The sequence below is a fragment of the Candida metapsilosis genome (assembly GCF_017655625.1).
Source record: "Candida metapsilosis strain BP57 chromosome Unknown scaffold1, whole genome shotgun sequence".
Classification (NCBI taxonomy): Eukaryota; Fungi; Ascomycota; class Pichiomycetes; order Serinales; family Debaryomycetaceae; genus Lodderomyces; species Lodderomyces metapsilosis.
Genome location: NW_027138159.1, coordinates 539,535 through 554,093, shown reverse-complemented (window position 1 = coordinate 554,093; position 14,559 = coordinate 539,535). Strand labels below are relative to the sequence as shown.

General features: G+C 35.9%; 8 protein-coding genes across 8 annotated transcripts; 2 read left to right on the top strand and 6 right to left on the bottom strand. All coding sequences in view use genetic code 12, as the record gives it.

Annotated features, from left to right (window-relative positions):
* Nucleotides 1-144: 144 nt before the first annotated feature.
* On the bottom strand, nt 145-795 carry YRB1 (Ran GTPase-binding protein; the record flags this gene model as incomplete). The annotated part of the gene is made up of 1 exon (XM_067691406.1): nt 145-795. One exon carries the CDS (start codon nt 793-795, stop codon nt 145-147), a length of 651 nt encoding a protein of 216 aa, XP_067550280.1.
* A 300-nt stretch (nt 796-1,095) lies between these two features.
* On the bottom strand, nt 1,096-2,541 carry I9W82_000253 (trans-hexaprenyltranstransferase; the record flags this gene model as incomplete). The annotated part of the gene is made up of 1 exon (XM_067691395.1): nt 1,096-2,541. One exon carries the CDS (start codon nt 2,539-2,541, stop codon nt 1,096-1,098), a length of 1,446 nt encoding a protein of 481 aa, XP_067550279.1.
* Nucleotides 2,542-2,909: 368 nt separating this feature from the next.
* On the bottom strand, nt 2,910-5,597 carry NTH1 (alpha,alpha-trehalase NTH1; the record flags this gene model as incomplete). Its single annotated transcript, XM_067691384.1, has 1 exon — nt 2,910-5,597. One exon carries the CDS (start codon nt 5,595-5,597, stop codon nt 2,910-2,912), a length of 2,688 nt encoding a protein of 895 aa, XP_067550278.1.
* Nucleotides 5,598-6,669: 1,072 nt separating this feature from the next.
* On the top strand, nt 6,670-7,683 carry MDH1 (malate dehydrogenase; the record flags this gene model as incomplete). The annotated part of the gene is made up of 1 exon (XM_067691373.1): nt 6,670-7,683. One exon carries the CDS (start codon nt 6,670-6,672, stop codon nt 7,681-7,683), a length of 1,014 nt encoding a protein of 337 aa, XP_067550277.1.
* A 64-nt stretch (nt 7,684-7,747) lies between these two features.
* Nucleotides 7,748-8,254, bottom strand: I9W82_000250 (uncharacterized protein; the record flags this gene model as incomplete). Its single annotated transcript, XM_067691362.1, has 1 exon — nt 7,748-8,254. The coding sequence occupies one exon, from the start codon at nt 8,252-8,254 to the stop codon at nt 7,748-7,750; it is 507 nt and encodes a 168-aa protein (XP_067550276.1).
* A 708-nt stretch (nt 8,255-8,962) lies between these two features.
* CRM1 (exportin) lies at nt 8,963-12,202 on the top strand (the record flags this gene model as incomplete). Its single annotated transcript, XM_067691350.1, has 1 exon — nt 8,963-12,202. The coding sequence occupies one exon, from the start codon at nt 8,963-8,965 to the stop codon at nt 12,200-12,202; it is 3,240 nt and encodes a 1,079-aa protein (XP_067550275.1).
* Nucleotides 12,203-12,828: 626 nt separating this feature from the next.
* I9W82_000248 (mitochondrial 54S ribosomal protein uL3m) lies at nt 12,829-13,662 on the bottom strand (the record flags this gene model as incomplete). Its single annotated transcript, XM_067691339.1, has 1 exon — nt 12,829-13,662. One exon carries the CDS (start codon nt 13,660-13,662, stop codon nt 12,829-12,831), a length of 834 nt encoding a protein of 277 aa, XP_067550274.1.
* A 166-nt stretch (nt 13,663-13,828) lies between these two features.
* On the bottom strand, nt 13,829-14,503 carry MRPL6 (mitochondrial 54S ribosomal protein uL6m; the record flags this gene model as incomplete). Its single annotated transcript, XM_067691328.1, has 1 exon — nt 13,829-14,503. The coding sequence occupies one exon, from the start codon at nt 14,501-14,503 to the stop codon at nt 13,829-13,831; it is 675 nt and encodes a 224-aa protein (XP_067550273.1).
* Between the last annotated feature and the right edge of the window lie 56 nt (nt 14,504-14,559).

Here is a 14,559-nt window from a genome sequence, read left to right as displayed (position 1 = left end):
GAAAGCATTCACCAGCGATAAGGATCACATCTACTAGCCATACAACACCCATTGATCTAGTTTTAAGATTACACTCACCTTGTATTTAAAAACCTATATGCAAAAATATCTACTACTCACCGCCCTTAACTCTCCTCTATCCCTTTAGTTAGATTTGTTTTCAGATTGAGCTTTTTCGAAATGTTCTTTGAACAAATCAGCATTCTCCTTATTACCAAATCTAATAGCCAAAGTTTGAGCTTCAGGTTCACCTTCAGAAACATCAGCAGTCACAGTATAAACCCATGATCTATCAGATCCAATATTTGGCTTCAATTCATAATCAGATTGGATCAAATGATTAGCACAAATTTTCAAAGTCTTGTCTCTTCTCATCAAGATTCTCGTCTTACCAGTAGTCTTGTGTTTTAAAAACTTGACATCTCCAGTACCTCTTTCTTTCCATTCTTTAGTGTCGGCATGGAAACGGAAAAGTTTGGCACGGACCTTGTATACAACATCTTCGTCTTCTTCGTTGGTTTTGACATCAACTTTCTTGTCCAAGTGGACAACTGGAGTGAATTCAACATCTGGTTCTTCTTCTTCAGCAGCAGCTTCATCGTCGTCTTCAGCAGTAGTGGAAGCCTTGGTATCTTCCTTTTTGTTGTCGTCTGATTTGGAATCTTCCTTTTTGTTAGATTCTTGTGGTTCTTCCTTCTTATCCTTCTTGGCTCCAAACATGGAGAATACATTTGAAGTTGGTGGTTTTGGGATTGATGATTCCTCAGATGTAGGTTTCGTTTCTTCTGCTGACATTATTGATGTAAAAGTGTTTAATAGATGTGTTGTTTTAGTTTTATTTTTAATCGTTTAAAATTTTTTTTTGTCTTTCTTTCGATCTTCTTCTTTTCGTCACAAGAGTGTAATACAACAACAACAACAGTACATACTTCATCTTCAAACGATCGAATAATGATACAATGTGAAAACAAAAACTTCTAAAGTAACTATACAACTTTCTATTACTCAACACTCTATAGCAATATCCACTTCACTACTCTAAAGATCTAAATATATATATATATATATATAAATATATTATGTACAAGATTTTCCCTAATTAGATCTAGTCAAGACTGAATTTGTCAACAACTCCAAAGCACTTCTAGCATCAGATTCAGGCAATTTCCTCAAATTAGCCAACGCATCCATGCAATACTTCTGTGCCATTTCTCTGGTTTGTTCAACACCTTGATACTTTTCAACTGCTCTACGGGCAATTTCAACATCTCCTGGTTCATTGAACTTCCTAGCAATTAAATCTCCCAATTTAGGTTCCTGTTTCCATGCAAACAACACTGGTGCTGTTGCTAATCCCAATTTCAAATCAGCTTGACTTGGTTTACCAAATGCCTTATCAGAACTAGTGTAGTCTAACATATCATCAACTATTTGGAAACATAATCCTAAATTACGTCCGAACTGATAACAATTTTCAATGATATCTTCTTGAGCACCACTCAACACTGCTGCTGCTCGACATGATTTCGACATCAATGACGCTGTTTTCAAATATGTCTTGTGTAAATAGTACTCAAATGCAGCTTGAACATTGGTCTCATGATCGACAATATCTTGTTGGTTAACAGAGTATTGATGCTTTTCAGTTGGCACTTTTCCAGTAGCTTGAGGAACCTTTTTCTCTTCTCCGTCATTATCTATAACTTCTTCACCATTATTACTCAACACTGTATTTTTCAATTGCATAAATTCCCCTTCAACCAAGTTGGCAATTGTAGTACTCAACAATTCGATAACTTCAGGATTTCTCAATCTAGCGATGGCAACTGAAGCTCTTCCCAAAAGGAAGTCTCCACCCAAAACTGCCATTTTGTTTGTAAATGCAATGTTACCACTAGGTCTTCCTCTTCTTGAATCAGATAAATCAATAACGTCATCATGCAACAAACTAGCAGTATGAATCATTTCAACAATTTCAGCCAATCTTCTCTGTTTTGGTAAAATTCCATTCTGTTTATCCATTTCAGGTAGTTTATCCATTGGTTTACTCAATGGATCTAAAATAATCTTGGGATTTATCCCATGCAAAATATTCAACGGACTTAAACTATCATCAACACTATATCCAGCAATAGATTCCTGTCCAGGCTGTGGAGTACCCTTTATAGGAGTTTGCTCAGTAACATCATACTCATCAATCTTTATCCTCTGGCGTTCCAGTAATGGTATCTTCAGCAAAGCTTTACTTAAAATCAACACAATCAAAGGTCGAACATTTTTCCCTTCGGCTTCGAAATAATATGAGCTTATTCTGTTTAAAGTAGGATGACCAGATCCAATTAGACCAGCAATAGATTTGGCCAAATTAGACATTTCATGACTAACAATTGAAAAGGGGTCTTGAAATTTTGTTCGAGCTGGTGGTGAAACTAATTTTTCAGCAGTTTCAACTGCTGTTTTGAAAGAATTGCTTGTTGCGGAGGTGTAAGCTCGTCTGGGGACTAAACCTATCTTTCGACTTCGAACTATGTTTCTTAACATTGCAATGGAAGCTCTGTAGTGCGTGTATAAGTTCTATTTGACTGCTAGTTGAATAACAAGTACTTCGATTGGTTGCTAAACAAGAAAGATAATTTTTTTTTTCTCTCTTTTTTCCTCTCACAAGTTTTTGTCTTTTGTTGATTTTTAGAAGGATTGTTGTTAGAGAAGAAACACTGGAAACAGAGCATTGCTGATCTACAAATAGTTCTCGTCAGTTCCTATAAAGATAAATGATGTAATATTGGATACTATAAAAAATAAATAGCCACCTTGACTATTGTAGTACTTCCAGCCCACTTGCTATAAATAGATGTCGGTGATAACAGAGCTTCTCATCACATGATACCACCAACAAAGCTAGCACCGGTTCATTGATAACCTTTTCTCTGCGATGGATGCATATTTCTCAAAAATACATCTGGTGGAGTCAATGTTCCCAAAGCTCTCTGCGCATAAAGATCCAAAAAGGTTAATCCAAACAAATACGATGCATTGACCCAACCAAAACCTTCAGTAGCAACACCTTTAAAGTCAAGACCTTGGTTTCCATACTCTGCATCTACTCTAATTGGAACTGCTCCTTTAGTCACATTGTATTTCTCAACTACAACACCATTGTAATCAACGAATGACTTTGTCATCATGTAAAGCCATCTGTAGGCTAATCTTCTGGCAATACCATCATAGCCATAATTTACCAATCCAATCCAAGCCAAAATTTGTTGTGGAGCCCAACCGAAAGGATAATCCCATTGACGTGATGGTCTACTCAAGCTAACTTCACCTCTTGATTTCAAAGTTCCTGCAACCAATCCTCCATGCTCTTCAAATTTAGGGATAGAAACATTAACCAATTTCGCAGCTTGTTCTTTTGATGCCAATTTGGAATACAATGGCCAGAAACACGTTGCTGATTCATAATCTTCTTGCTTCTGTTCGTGGACATTGTAGTCATAATAAATGCAATCCTTTTCATTCCAAAGGTACTTGTCAACATTCTTTTTCCTCTCCTTGGCCCTTTCAATCCAAATTTCAGAGGAATGAAGTTTACCATCTTTTCCTTCTAACCTATCGTTAAAGCAATTTGCCAATATGAATGCAATGTCATTTTCGTACTTGTACAAAAGTGAATTCAAATCCACTGTTGCCAAATATGCACATTTACCTTCCAATCTATACGATGTATCATGTCCCGACTCTCTAACTGCTCTATCATGCAAAAAGTATTCGTCCAAGTTTGGTTCTTTAATTTCTTCGTTATTGTACTTTTCAATAAACTCTTCTTGACTGATTCCATACTTTTCAACATAATCTTTCAAGATGGCATTGAAATGGGAGGCCTCGGTTTCTGGCGGGATACCTTTCCCCTCAGGGTGATAACATGATAATCCAGTGCGCTCATCTAATCTTGGAGGACAACACCACACAGTTTCATACTCTTTAATAGCAGCCAAAGTTGAGCGACGCAAAAAGTCTATTGCTTCATTTACATTACCAGGATTGGTCTCAACAAGCTTGTTAAATACTCTCAAGGCCATATCTGTAAGGAATGGTGGTTGAGAACGACCCAAGTAGTAGGATCTATTTGCATTTAAAATCTTTCCATAATGTTCAATCTCATAAATGAAATTTTCAACCATACCTCTAGCAAGTTCTAAATGGTCAAGACTGACATCTGGGTGGACATCGGTCAACAAACCAAGAGTTTCCATATATGAATCCCAGCCATATAATTCATTGAACCTACCACCAGGGACAACGTATGGCCATCCAATTAAGTTTGTTGGATCTTCAGGATCCATACGAGATGCAATTGCCAACAAACCCGGTTTCTTGTTGATAGATTTAATATAATCAGCATCAATCTTCTTAGGTAAGTACTGCACATCCAACGGAATATCTTCCGAGCTATTCTTAATGCTTGTGAGGAATTCAAATTGGTCTTTCCTGTTGTAAGGAACATAGATTCTATAACTTTCTTTACCTTCATGCAACTTCCCCTCTTCATCAATATATGATTCCTTAATCTTTGTATCCCTGGACATTTCAACAATATTATCCTTGGTGATACGTCTGGTTAAGCTTTTCCAAAACGATGTTGAAATCAAACGTTTCATTCTATCAACTGGGTTCTCATTCAATCTCGCTTCATCCAAAATAATCTGGTGTCTTCCAAATCTACTGGCAATGGTCAATTCTTGCAACAAGTTACTCAACATGTATGTTCCTCTCACCGATGACAGCTTAAATCCATTTGAGTTGGCAGTACCTAATCTCAACACTTTTGGTCCAGTATCCTCAATGGTGATTTGGCAGTTGTTGTCGGTGTCTTCATTTTGCAACAATTCTTTCAAAGTTTCTTGAACATCACTGATGTAATACTTTTTTGGACGAAGTATGGAGTCATCCAATGAAGCTCTTCTAAAATGAAGTGTATTTTGCGTTTGTGGTGGTGCCAACGATTGTGAGTTATCTTCATGTTGATAAAGAGGTACAATTGACGGTCTCTTTTTCATTGCCACTTCAGTTGCTTTCCTGACAAACCTTTTCTCCTTTTCACCATCGATGTCAACATCATCAGGAGTAACAGAATCAGGAGATATTTCACGTGTCAATTTAGGAAGTTTCTTTTTGTCGTGAATTGTTTGTTTGTCATACTCGTCATCTTCATCAACATCAGTATCATGGTTCATATGAAGATTAAAGTGTACTTTTGCACCACTATCAGGAGTATTACAAAATGCTATATCTCCCAACGGAGAAGGCGACTTGGATTCACCGGAACTTGGTGGTTCAGTTCCTTCTTTAATGGAGTCAGTAATTGGGTGCGGTTCATTCAATTCTTTTAAGAATTGTTGTTTTGTTGCTGTTGATTCAAATGTACTAAAAGTCCGAACCCTATTAAGTGGTGAGTTTTTACCAATATTCTTCTTTCTATTGTCACCATAGTATTTTTCAGCTAAAGCATATGGATCTTCATCACTAGATATTGAAGATTGTCTTCTGTGGTGTCTAGTGTGCGGAACTTGATCAGTAGTAGTTTGATGAGACAGCATTTTCAATGAGATGTAATGTAAGATTTAAAGTACCTGTACAGTTGAAGATAAGAAGTATCAGTGGTGGTAGTAGTAGTGGTGGTAGTAGTAGTGGTGGTAGTATCAGTGGTGGTAGTAGTAGTAGTAGTAGTGGCAATAGTAATTAGTGTGTTGAATGTGAATTGGTTAAATATATGTGTTGGTTTATATATGGTTTTGTATAGGTCCGAAGTATTGTTGATTGATGAAAATAGTCATTCCCCTCGTTTTTTGTACTATGTACTACTACTCACTCACTCACTCACTCCCTCTGATGTAACACCAAATAAATTTTACGGAAGAACTTTCTTTTAAATGCGGAAGTACTGCATATAACTGTTGAGTAATATATTAATTGTCATTTATTACACGACTCTTCAAATCAACTATGACGTATTCAAAAGTCAAAAGCACCTCTTAGTGGCGTATACAACATTGAAGTATCAGTAGTAGTTGCTTGTTACTAAGTCATTAGAAGATTGCTTTGCTATGGAGGCAAATAGTGGTATACGTTCCGCTGTATCCGCTTCTTCCTTGATGAGATGAGGCTCCCAGTCTTTCAAAGGTCACGGGAAAAGGGGTAATTTTGCAGGTGAGGAGGCTAAAAGTTGTAACTTATACGATACATATATCAAAAGACTTTTTAAATCCCAAAGATCTTAAGGCAAACCGTTTAAACGTTCAATTATTAAACCTCGGTGAATTGACTTCTACCCCGGGAAAAATTGGAATCGTGTTTACGGCAGAATGCGGAATGTATGAAAAATTTCACACTAAGGCGAAAAGGGATACTTACGTAAGCACTCAAACAGAACATTATATACGTTTTACCTAAGTAACAGTGTGTATATTATGTAATATATGGGGTAACTTCACCACAAAATTAGCATTAAGTGAATTTAATTTTCCAATTGGACGTTGTTTTCATATAAATATAACCTCAATTCTTCAACAACTTATAAAACTCCTCTACTTCCATATTATCAATTTTTTTTTTGAAATCTGGAATTTCATAACAAACTCTACATACACATCAATTAACAATCTTTAAACAATGGTCAAAGTCGCAGTATTAGGTGCCGCTGGTGGTATCGGTCAACCATTATCCTTGTTAACCAAGTTGAATCCAAATGTCGATGAATTGGCATTATTTGATGTTGTCAATGTCCCAGGTGTTGGTGCTGATTTGGGTCACATCAACTCAAACTCAACTACTGAATCATTCTTGCCATCTTCAAAAGAAGATAAGACTGCTTTGGCTAATGCTTTGAAAGGAGCTGATCTTGTTATTATCCCAGCTGGTGTTCCAAGAAAACCAGGTATGACTAGAGATGACTTGTTCAACATCAATGCTTCCATTTGTCAAGGTTTGGCTGAAGGTATTGCTGAAAACAGTCCAAAAGCATTTGTTTTGGTTATTTCAAACCCAGTCAACTCAACCGTTCCAATTTTTGCTGAAACTTTGAAAAAGAAGGGTGTTTATGACCCAGCAAGATTGTTTGGTGTTACTACTTTGGATATTGTTAGAGCAAACACTTTTATTTCTCAATTGTACCCAAAGGACACTAAACCAACTGATTTCAACGTCAATGTTATTGGTGGACACTCTGGTGAAACCATTGTTCCATTATACTCAATTGGTTCAACTAAGAAGTACTATGATGAATTGAATGAAGAACAAAAGAAGGCTTTGATCCACAGAGTCCAATTTGGTGGTGATGAAGTTGTCCAAGCCAAGAATGGTGCTGGTTCAGCTACTTTATCCATGGCTTATGCTGGTTACAGATTAGCTGAATCTATCTTGAAAGCTGTTAGAGGTGAAACTGGTATTGTTGAATGTACATTCTTGAACTTGGATTCATCAATTAAAGGTGCTTCAGAAGCTAAGAAGTTGGTTAAAGATTCTACTTTCTTTTCCTTGCCAGTTAAGTTGGGTAAGAGTGGTATTGAAGAAGTTCAATATGAGATCTTGAACAAGATCAATGATGATGAAAAGAAGTTGTTGGATGTTGCTATTGAACAATTGTCCAAGAACGTTGAAAAGGGTGTTGCTTTTGCCACTAAATAAGTAGCGTAAGAGGATCTCTCTATAAAAAAAAAACCTATTCAATATATTGCATATATTCTATCTCTTAGTCAATTGGAAATTGTTTAGAAGAGACAATTCGCTTAATTGATGGATATTTTTGTACGAATTCTTGAAATGCCACATCGATATCAACATCAGTATCTTCCACTGATCTGCCACCTGTCAAGTGGTTAATAAACCCAGGAACATTCAACATTAAAAATGCAAGTTGTTCCTTTGACAAATCAAATCCAATTTTCCAAAGGTCCATAGAATCATCAACCTGTTTAACCAATTTACCCAACATTTTCAAATGAACTTCTGGTGTGTCTGCTGATCCAAGGTAGTTGACAATTATACTTTTCCCAGTTTTCAATATCATCATTTGTATGAAATTGTATAAGTACCAATCGTGTTCTCTTTTTAAGATTAGTATTGTAAATTGATTACAGTCAATTGAATCCAACAATTTGGTTAAGTCGTCCTGGAGTTGTTTTGGATCTTGACAAGCGATGTCTAAGAAGCAACAAGAAAGCCATCCTTGAGTTGCTTGTAAAAGAACATCAATCATGATGGAAAGGGTGTTCTTGATGTACTGCTACTGAAATGTATTAATTTGGTTGCAAAACTGTGGAAAATCTTTACAGTGTTAGAAATTACCCAGAATAATCAACACATACGTTAGTTGAAAATCAATCTATGGAGACGTAAAGAGTAAAAGAACGTTGTATGTTTACGAAACTTATCCTTGATATCACAAGGGGGATGTGATATAGAATGTGCAATCTTACAGTAAAACAGATTTCAAAGGGGTTCTTTTAGTGCTACCAGTAATATATCAACTATGCTTGTTTCATAAAGAAATGGACTTCTATACTGTTTCTACAACCCTCTCTTCCGTCAAAAGGTAGTATAGTATAAGATCTACTTTTCGTAGTGTAAAGTTCAAGTGGCAAACTGTATCACTCTCACGCAAAAGAGAAATGCACACAAGTAGAACAAGCACAAGAAGAAGCAGAAGCAAGAAGAAGAAAAAAAAAAAAAAATGTTGAACCAATCCAATCTCTTGAAGAGATACACCAAAACATTACCACCCTTAGTATAACTCAATCACATACTACAAGACAACAAAACATTAGTACTACTATACATCCACGACTAAGCCAAACTATTATAAAAGATTGATCGATTTGTATCCCAAGTGAGCAATTTAGATAGAAACATCCACACGCAAGAACCAAAATAACAACATCACTGATTCAGTTGAAAGCAACCGACAATGGAATCAATTTTGGACTTTTCAACTGATTTAGACATTGCTTTGTTTGATCAAACAGTTGATACCTTCTATAAAGGTTCAGGAGAGAACCAAAAGCAAGCACAATCAGTATTGAATCGATTCCAAGAACACCCTGAATCTTGGAAATTTGTTGACAATATTTTATCAAATTCAAGCAATCCACAATCAAAATATATTGCATTGTCATGTTTGAACAAGTTGATCCAATATAGATGGAAAATGATTCCAGAAGAGGAGAGAATTGGAATAAGAAACTTTATTGTCAATATGATCATCTCATTATGTAATGATGAAACCGAATTTGAAACACAACGTGCTTTAATCAACAAGATTGACTTGACCTTGGTTTCCATATTGAAACAGGAATGGCCTCACAATTGGCCAGAATTTATTCCTGAAATAGTTGCTAGCTCAAGGTCTTCATTCAATGTATGTGAAAACAATATGATTGTTCTTAAATTGTTAAGTGAAGAAGTGTTTGATTATAGTCAAGATCAATTGACTCAAGCTAAAGCACAACAATTGAGGATAAGTATGAAGAATGAATTTGAAAAAATTTTCAAATTGTGTTATGAGGTGTTGGATAAAACTACAAAACCATCTTTGGTAATTGCTACATTGAATGCTTTGTTGAGATATATTCAATGGATTCCATCCAACTACATTTACCAAACCAATTTGTTGGACATTTTGTCTACCAAATTCTTGGCTCCTGTTGACACCAGAGCAATTACTTTGAAATGCTTGACAGAAATCAGTACTTTACCTGAAGAAAATGCTAAAACGTTGCTTTTCTTCAAAAATACAATGGAGCAATTTTACAACATTGTTCCAATTACAACAAACTTGAAAGAAAATTATAAAGTTGCTTCAAGTGCTGACCAATCATTTTTGCAAGATATGGCGATGTTTTTGTGTTCATACTTGGGAAACCATTTATCTGTATTGGAACAACATGAAGAGGCTAAAGAGTTACTTCAAAATGCGTTGGTTTATTTGTTGCAATTGTCAAGAATTGAAGAACGTGAATTGTTTAAAACTTGTTTAGATTTTTGGCAAATTTTTGTCCACCAATTGTTTGTTGAGACTAGAACTTTGCCAAATAGTGAATTGAGTCCGATGATGCAGTTAACTTATGGTAGTTCAATTAAAGCTGGTACTTCAGGTGGTGCGCCAGACCCAACTGTACTAGCCAAGTTTCCTTTGAGACAACATCAATATGAGCAAGTATTGTCTAGATTAAGGTTGGTGATTATTGAAAATATGGCTAGGCCGGAAGAAGTTTTGGTTGTAGAAAACGATGAAGGTGAAATTGTTCGTGAATTTGTTAAAGAAAGTGACACTATCCAATTGTATAAATCAATGAGGGAAGTGTTGGTTTACTTGACCCATTTGAATGTTGTTGACACTGAGCAAATTATGATTGAGAAACTTTCTAGACAACTTGATGAAAGTGAATGGTCATGGCAAAATATAAATACCTTGTGTTGGGCCATTGGATCCATTTCTGGAGCTATGAATGAAGATATGGAAAAGCGATTCTTGGTTAATGTCATTAAGGATTTATTGTCTTTGACGGAAATGAAAAGAGGTAAGGATAATAAAGCAGTTGTTGCTTCCAATATCATGTACATTGTTGGTCAATACCCTAGATTTTTGAAAGCTCATTGGAAGTTTTTGAAAACAGTGGTTAATAAGCTTTTTGAGTTTATGCACGAAACCCATGAAGGTGTTCAAGATATGGCTTGTGATACCTTCATTAAAATTACCACCAAATGTAAACGTCACTTTGTTGTTGTACAGCAAAACGAAAGAGAACCATTCATCAATGAAATTATTAGGGAAATTCAAAATATCACCGAAGATTTGCAGCCGCAACAAGTTCACACGTTTTATGAAGCTTGTGGTATAATAGTAAGCTCTCAATCAAATAAAGAAGCTAGAGATAAGCTATTGAGCGAATTGATGGCATTACCAAACGTGGCTTGGTCTTCAATAATACAACAAGCAGGTCAAGATCCAACATTGTTGACTAATACCGAAACTGTTAAAATCATTGCCAATATTATTAAAACCAATGTTGCTGTTTGTAAAGCTCTAGGTCCAGGATTTTACTCGCAATTGGGTGGATTGTATGTTGATATGTTGTCATTATATAAAGCCGTTTCGTCAATGATTTCCGATGCAGTTGCCAAGGATGGAATCATTGCCACCAAGACACCAAAAGTTCGTGGATTAAGAACAATTAAGAAGGAGATTTTGAAAATGATTGAAACCTATATAAGCCAAGCTGAGAATTTGGAGGAAATTGTGAGAGATTTGACTTCCTCGTTATTTGGGGCTGTTCTAGAAGACTACAGCTCAAATGTGCCTGATGCAAGAGATGCTGAAGTTTTAAGATGTATGACTGCATTGGTTGCTAAGGTTGGTCATTTGATACCCGATGGTGTGGTTTTGATTTTACAAAATGTATTTGAATGTACTTTGGATATGATCAAGAATGACTTTGTTGAATATCCTGAACATAGAGTTGAATTTTACAAACTCTTGAAGGAAATCAATGTGAAATCATTCCAAGGTTTGTTGCAATTGTCAGGAGAAGCGTTCCAATCATTAATCAATGCTGCTCTTTGGGCTTTTAAACATAATAATAGAGAAGTTGAAGATAATGGGTTGTCATTAACTTTGAACTTGATTGAAAATGTCGAACATTTGGGCGATACTCCATTCACCAAGGCATTTTATGAAAACTTTTATTTCCAAATCTTGTCTGATACATTGTATGTTTTCACACAACCTGATCACAAGGCTGGATTTAGATATCAATCACAATTGCTTGCTCAATTGATTCATTTAGTCGAAGACAATGTAATCAAGTATCCACTTTACACACCTGATCAAGCACCTGAAGGAACTTCGAATTCCGATTTCTTGAAACAATACCTTTCACAATTGTTATCATCAGCTTTTGATAATTTGCAACCTGAACAATTGACTAGTTTCTTGAAAGTTATAACTTCGGTATATGATGATTTGTTTAAATTTAAAGCTACATTAAGAGATTTCCTTGTCCAATTGAAGCAATTTGGTGGTGATCCTACTGATTATTTGTTTGCTGAGGATAAAGAATTGGAAAAGATTGAAATAGATCGTAAACAAAGGGAAAAGGATTTGCAAGTTGGTGGATTGATTAGACCATCTGAATTGGATGATGATTGAGAAGAAGAAGGGGAGCAGAAATGTATAGCTAGTAAAAAGAATATATACACATATATAATTCGGTATAAACATAATTTGATTCAATTGACGATAAGAATCATTGACCTCTGGGTATAGCATAGGTTTTTTTTGCCAATGGTACACTACCTGTTGTGATGGAAAAGGCGAAAAGTTTTTTTTTTTTCTTCAATTCATTGAACTTCTTCTTCTCCTTTCTTTCTTTCTTTCTTTCTTCTTCACACCAGAAGATCAATTTCATTAACGAACATGGTTCTTGTCTTTTCCCAGAACCATCCGGGAATTGTCTTCCGTTTAAGTCAAATGGTGTTTTAATTTTTTAATTTTTGGAAACCACTCCCCCCTTTCTTATTATTCAAGATTCGAAAGATCAAGGAAAGAAGAATCTCTCTTCTTTGCTGTCTTTTGCTTTACTGGTGATTTGAAAACAAACCTTTCTTTATTTTTTTGGGACAATTCAAGTCGAGTGATTTATTGTTTGAAAAAGAGTTGAATGGGTTTGATTGATTTACAGGGTGATTTTGATGAAGTAGAGTGCCGCTAATTTACTGAAACCATTTTTACTCACTACTTTATCTTCTTTATATATACACGTACACGAGCCTATACTACTCTCTCGCGAGTTGGTTCAATGATTTACCATAGAGCTTAATAGCATCAGAAATTCTCACAATTCCCTTGTTTGGTCCTGGGATACATCCTTTTAAAATCAAGATTCCTGCATCTCCATCAACATGTAAAACCTCTTTATTAAAATCAGTCATGTTTGAACATCCCATTCTACCAGGCATCTTCTTTCCTGGCAAGACTCTACCGGGGTTTTGATTACCTCCCATTGCACCAGGAGTTCTATGAGCTTTAGAAACACCATGTGTGGCTCTACCACCTTTGAAATTCCAACGTTTCATAACACCAGCGAATCCTTTACCTTTGGTTATACCTTTAACATCAACCAATTGTCCTACAGCGAAATAATCTGCCTTGAGTTCAGTTCCCAAGGGAATCAAACTGGTTGAATCACGTACTCTAAATTCACCAAACTTGTACTTTGGTGAAGTTCCAGCTTTATTAAACATTTCCAACTCATATAATCTAGGATAGTTTTTCAATTTATCAATGGTTCCTATTATGTTGGCATCGTAGCCAAATTCATCTCTGGTTTTATGACCAATAACTTCAACTGAATCAATTTCCAATACAGTAGCTGGGATCTGTTCACCTTTGGAAGTGAACCAAGTTATCATACCTTGTTTGATTCCAAAAAGGCCAGGTCTTTCTAATAATTGTTTACGCTTATTGCCTTCTTCAACGGAATGGTTTTTGGAAGGTGGTGTGGTTTTCAATGATGGGATGGCATGGATGGATGTTATTTGAGCAACGTTTCGTATAAACTGGGTGGATACTGGAGCTAAGCTCGTACTTAGCAGTTTAACACCAAACATGATCTTGGGTAATCGTTGATGTGTAGCTTTTGGTGATGAAAAAAAAAATTTTTGTTGCAGTGAAAAATTGCGAATGAATTGGTGCACATACAATATTAAGGAAACACAGTATTTACAGATGTGTAATAGGTATACATGTATATACACGATGAAAAGCAAGAGCCACCTACTTAATCTTCCTCTCTTTGAGTACCACAGTTTCTCCATCAACAAAGATACCTTTACCTTTATATGGTTCAGGTTTCTTATGCTCTCTAATCAACGAAGCAAATAACTTAACTTGCTGCTTATCACACCCTTCAATAACCAATCTTGCTGGATTAGGACTACTGACTTTCAATCCAGGAGGAACAACCAATCTCGGCGTATATGGAAACCCAATTTTCAATGCAACTACATCCTCTCCCTTTTCATTCTTTTCAATTATAGCTCTGTAACCAGTACCAACAAACTTGACAATCGACAAATGTCCTTCACTAGTCCCTATAATTGCATTTTGGATTGCTGAACGTATAGTTCCCCATAGTGACCTTTGAGTCTTGTTATGTGGTCTTTCAACTTTCACCGTAATTTGTTGATTGTCTCCTTGTGGGTTGTGAATATGTATGAATTTGGGCAACTCCGTTCTAAGTGCTCCAAGTGGTCCTTTGACTACAATTTGTCTATCAAGAACAAATCTCTTGTTTCTCTTTGTAAATGATTTGCAGAATTCAATGGGGATAGATTCAATTGAGTATGATACACCGTCGCCGATTTTGATTGGTTTCTTTCCTATATTTGACAAGCAGAGTCTGGATGTTGAAAACTGACGCGATGAAGTACGCCATATGGAGGAAAACATAGTTGGTACGTGAATCGTTGTTTCACTCTAGATTTTTAGGTCGATTGGTTACTATT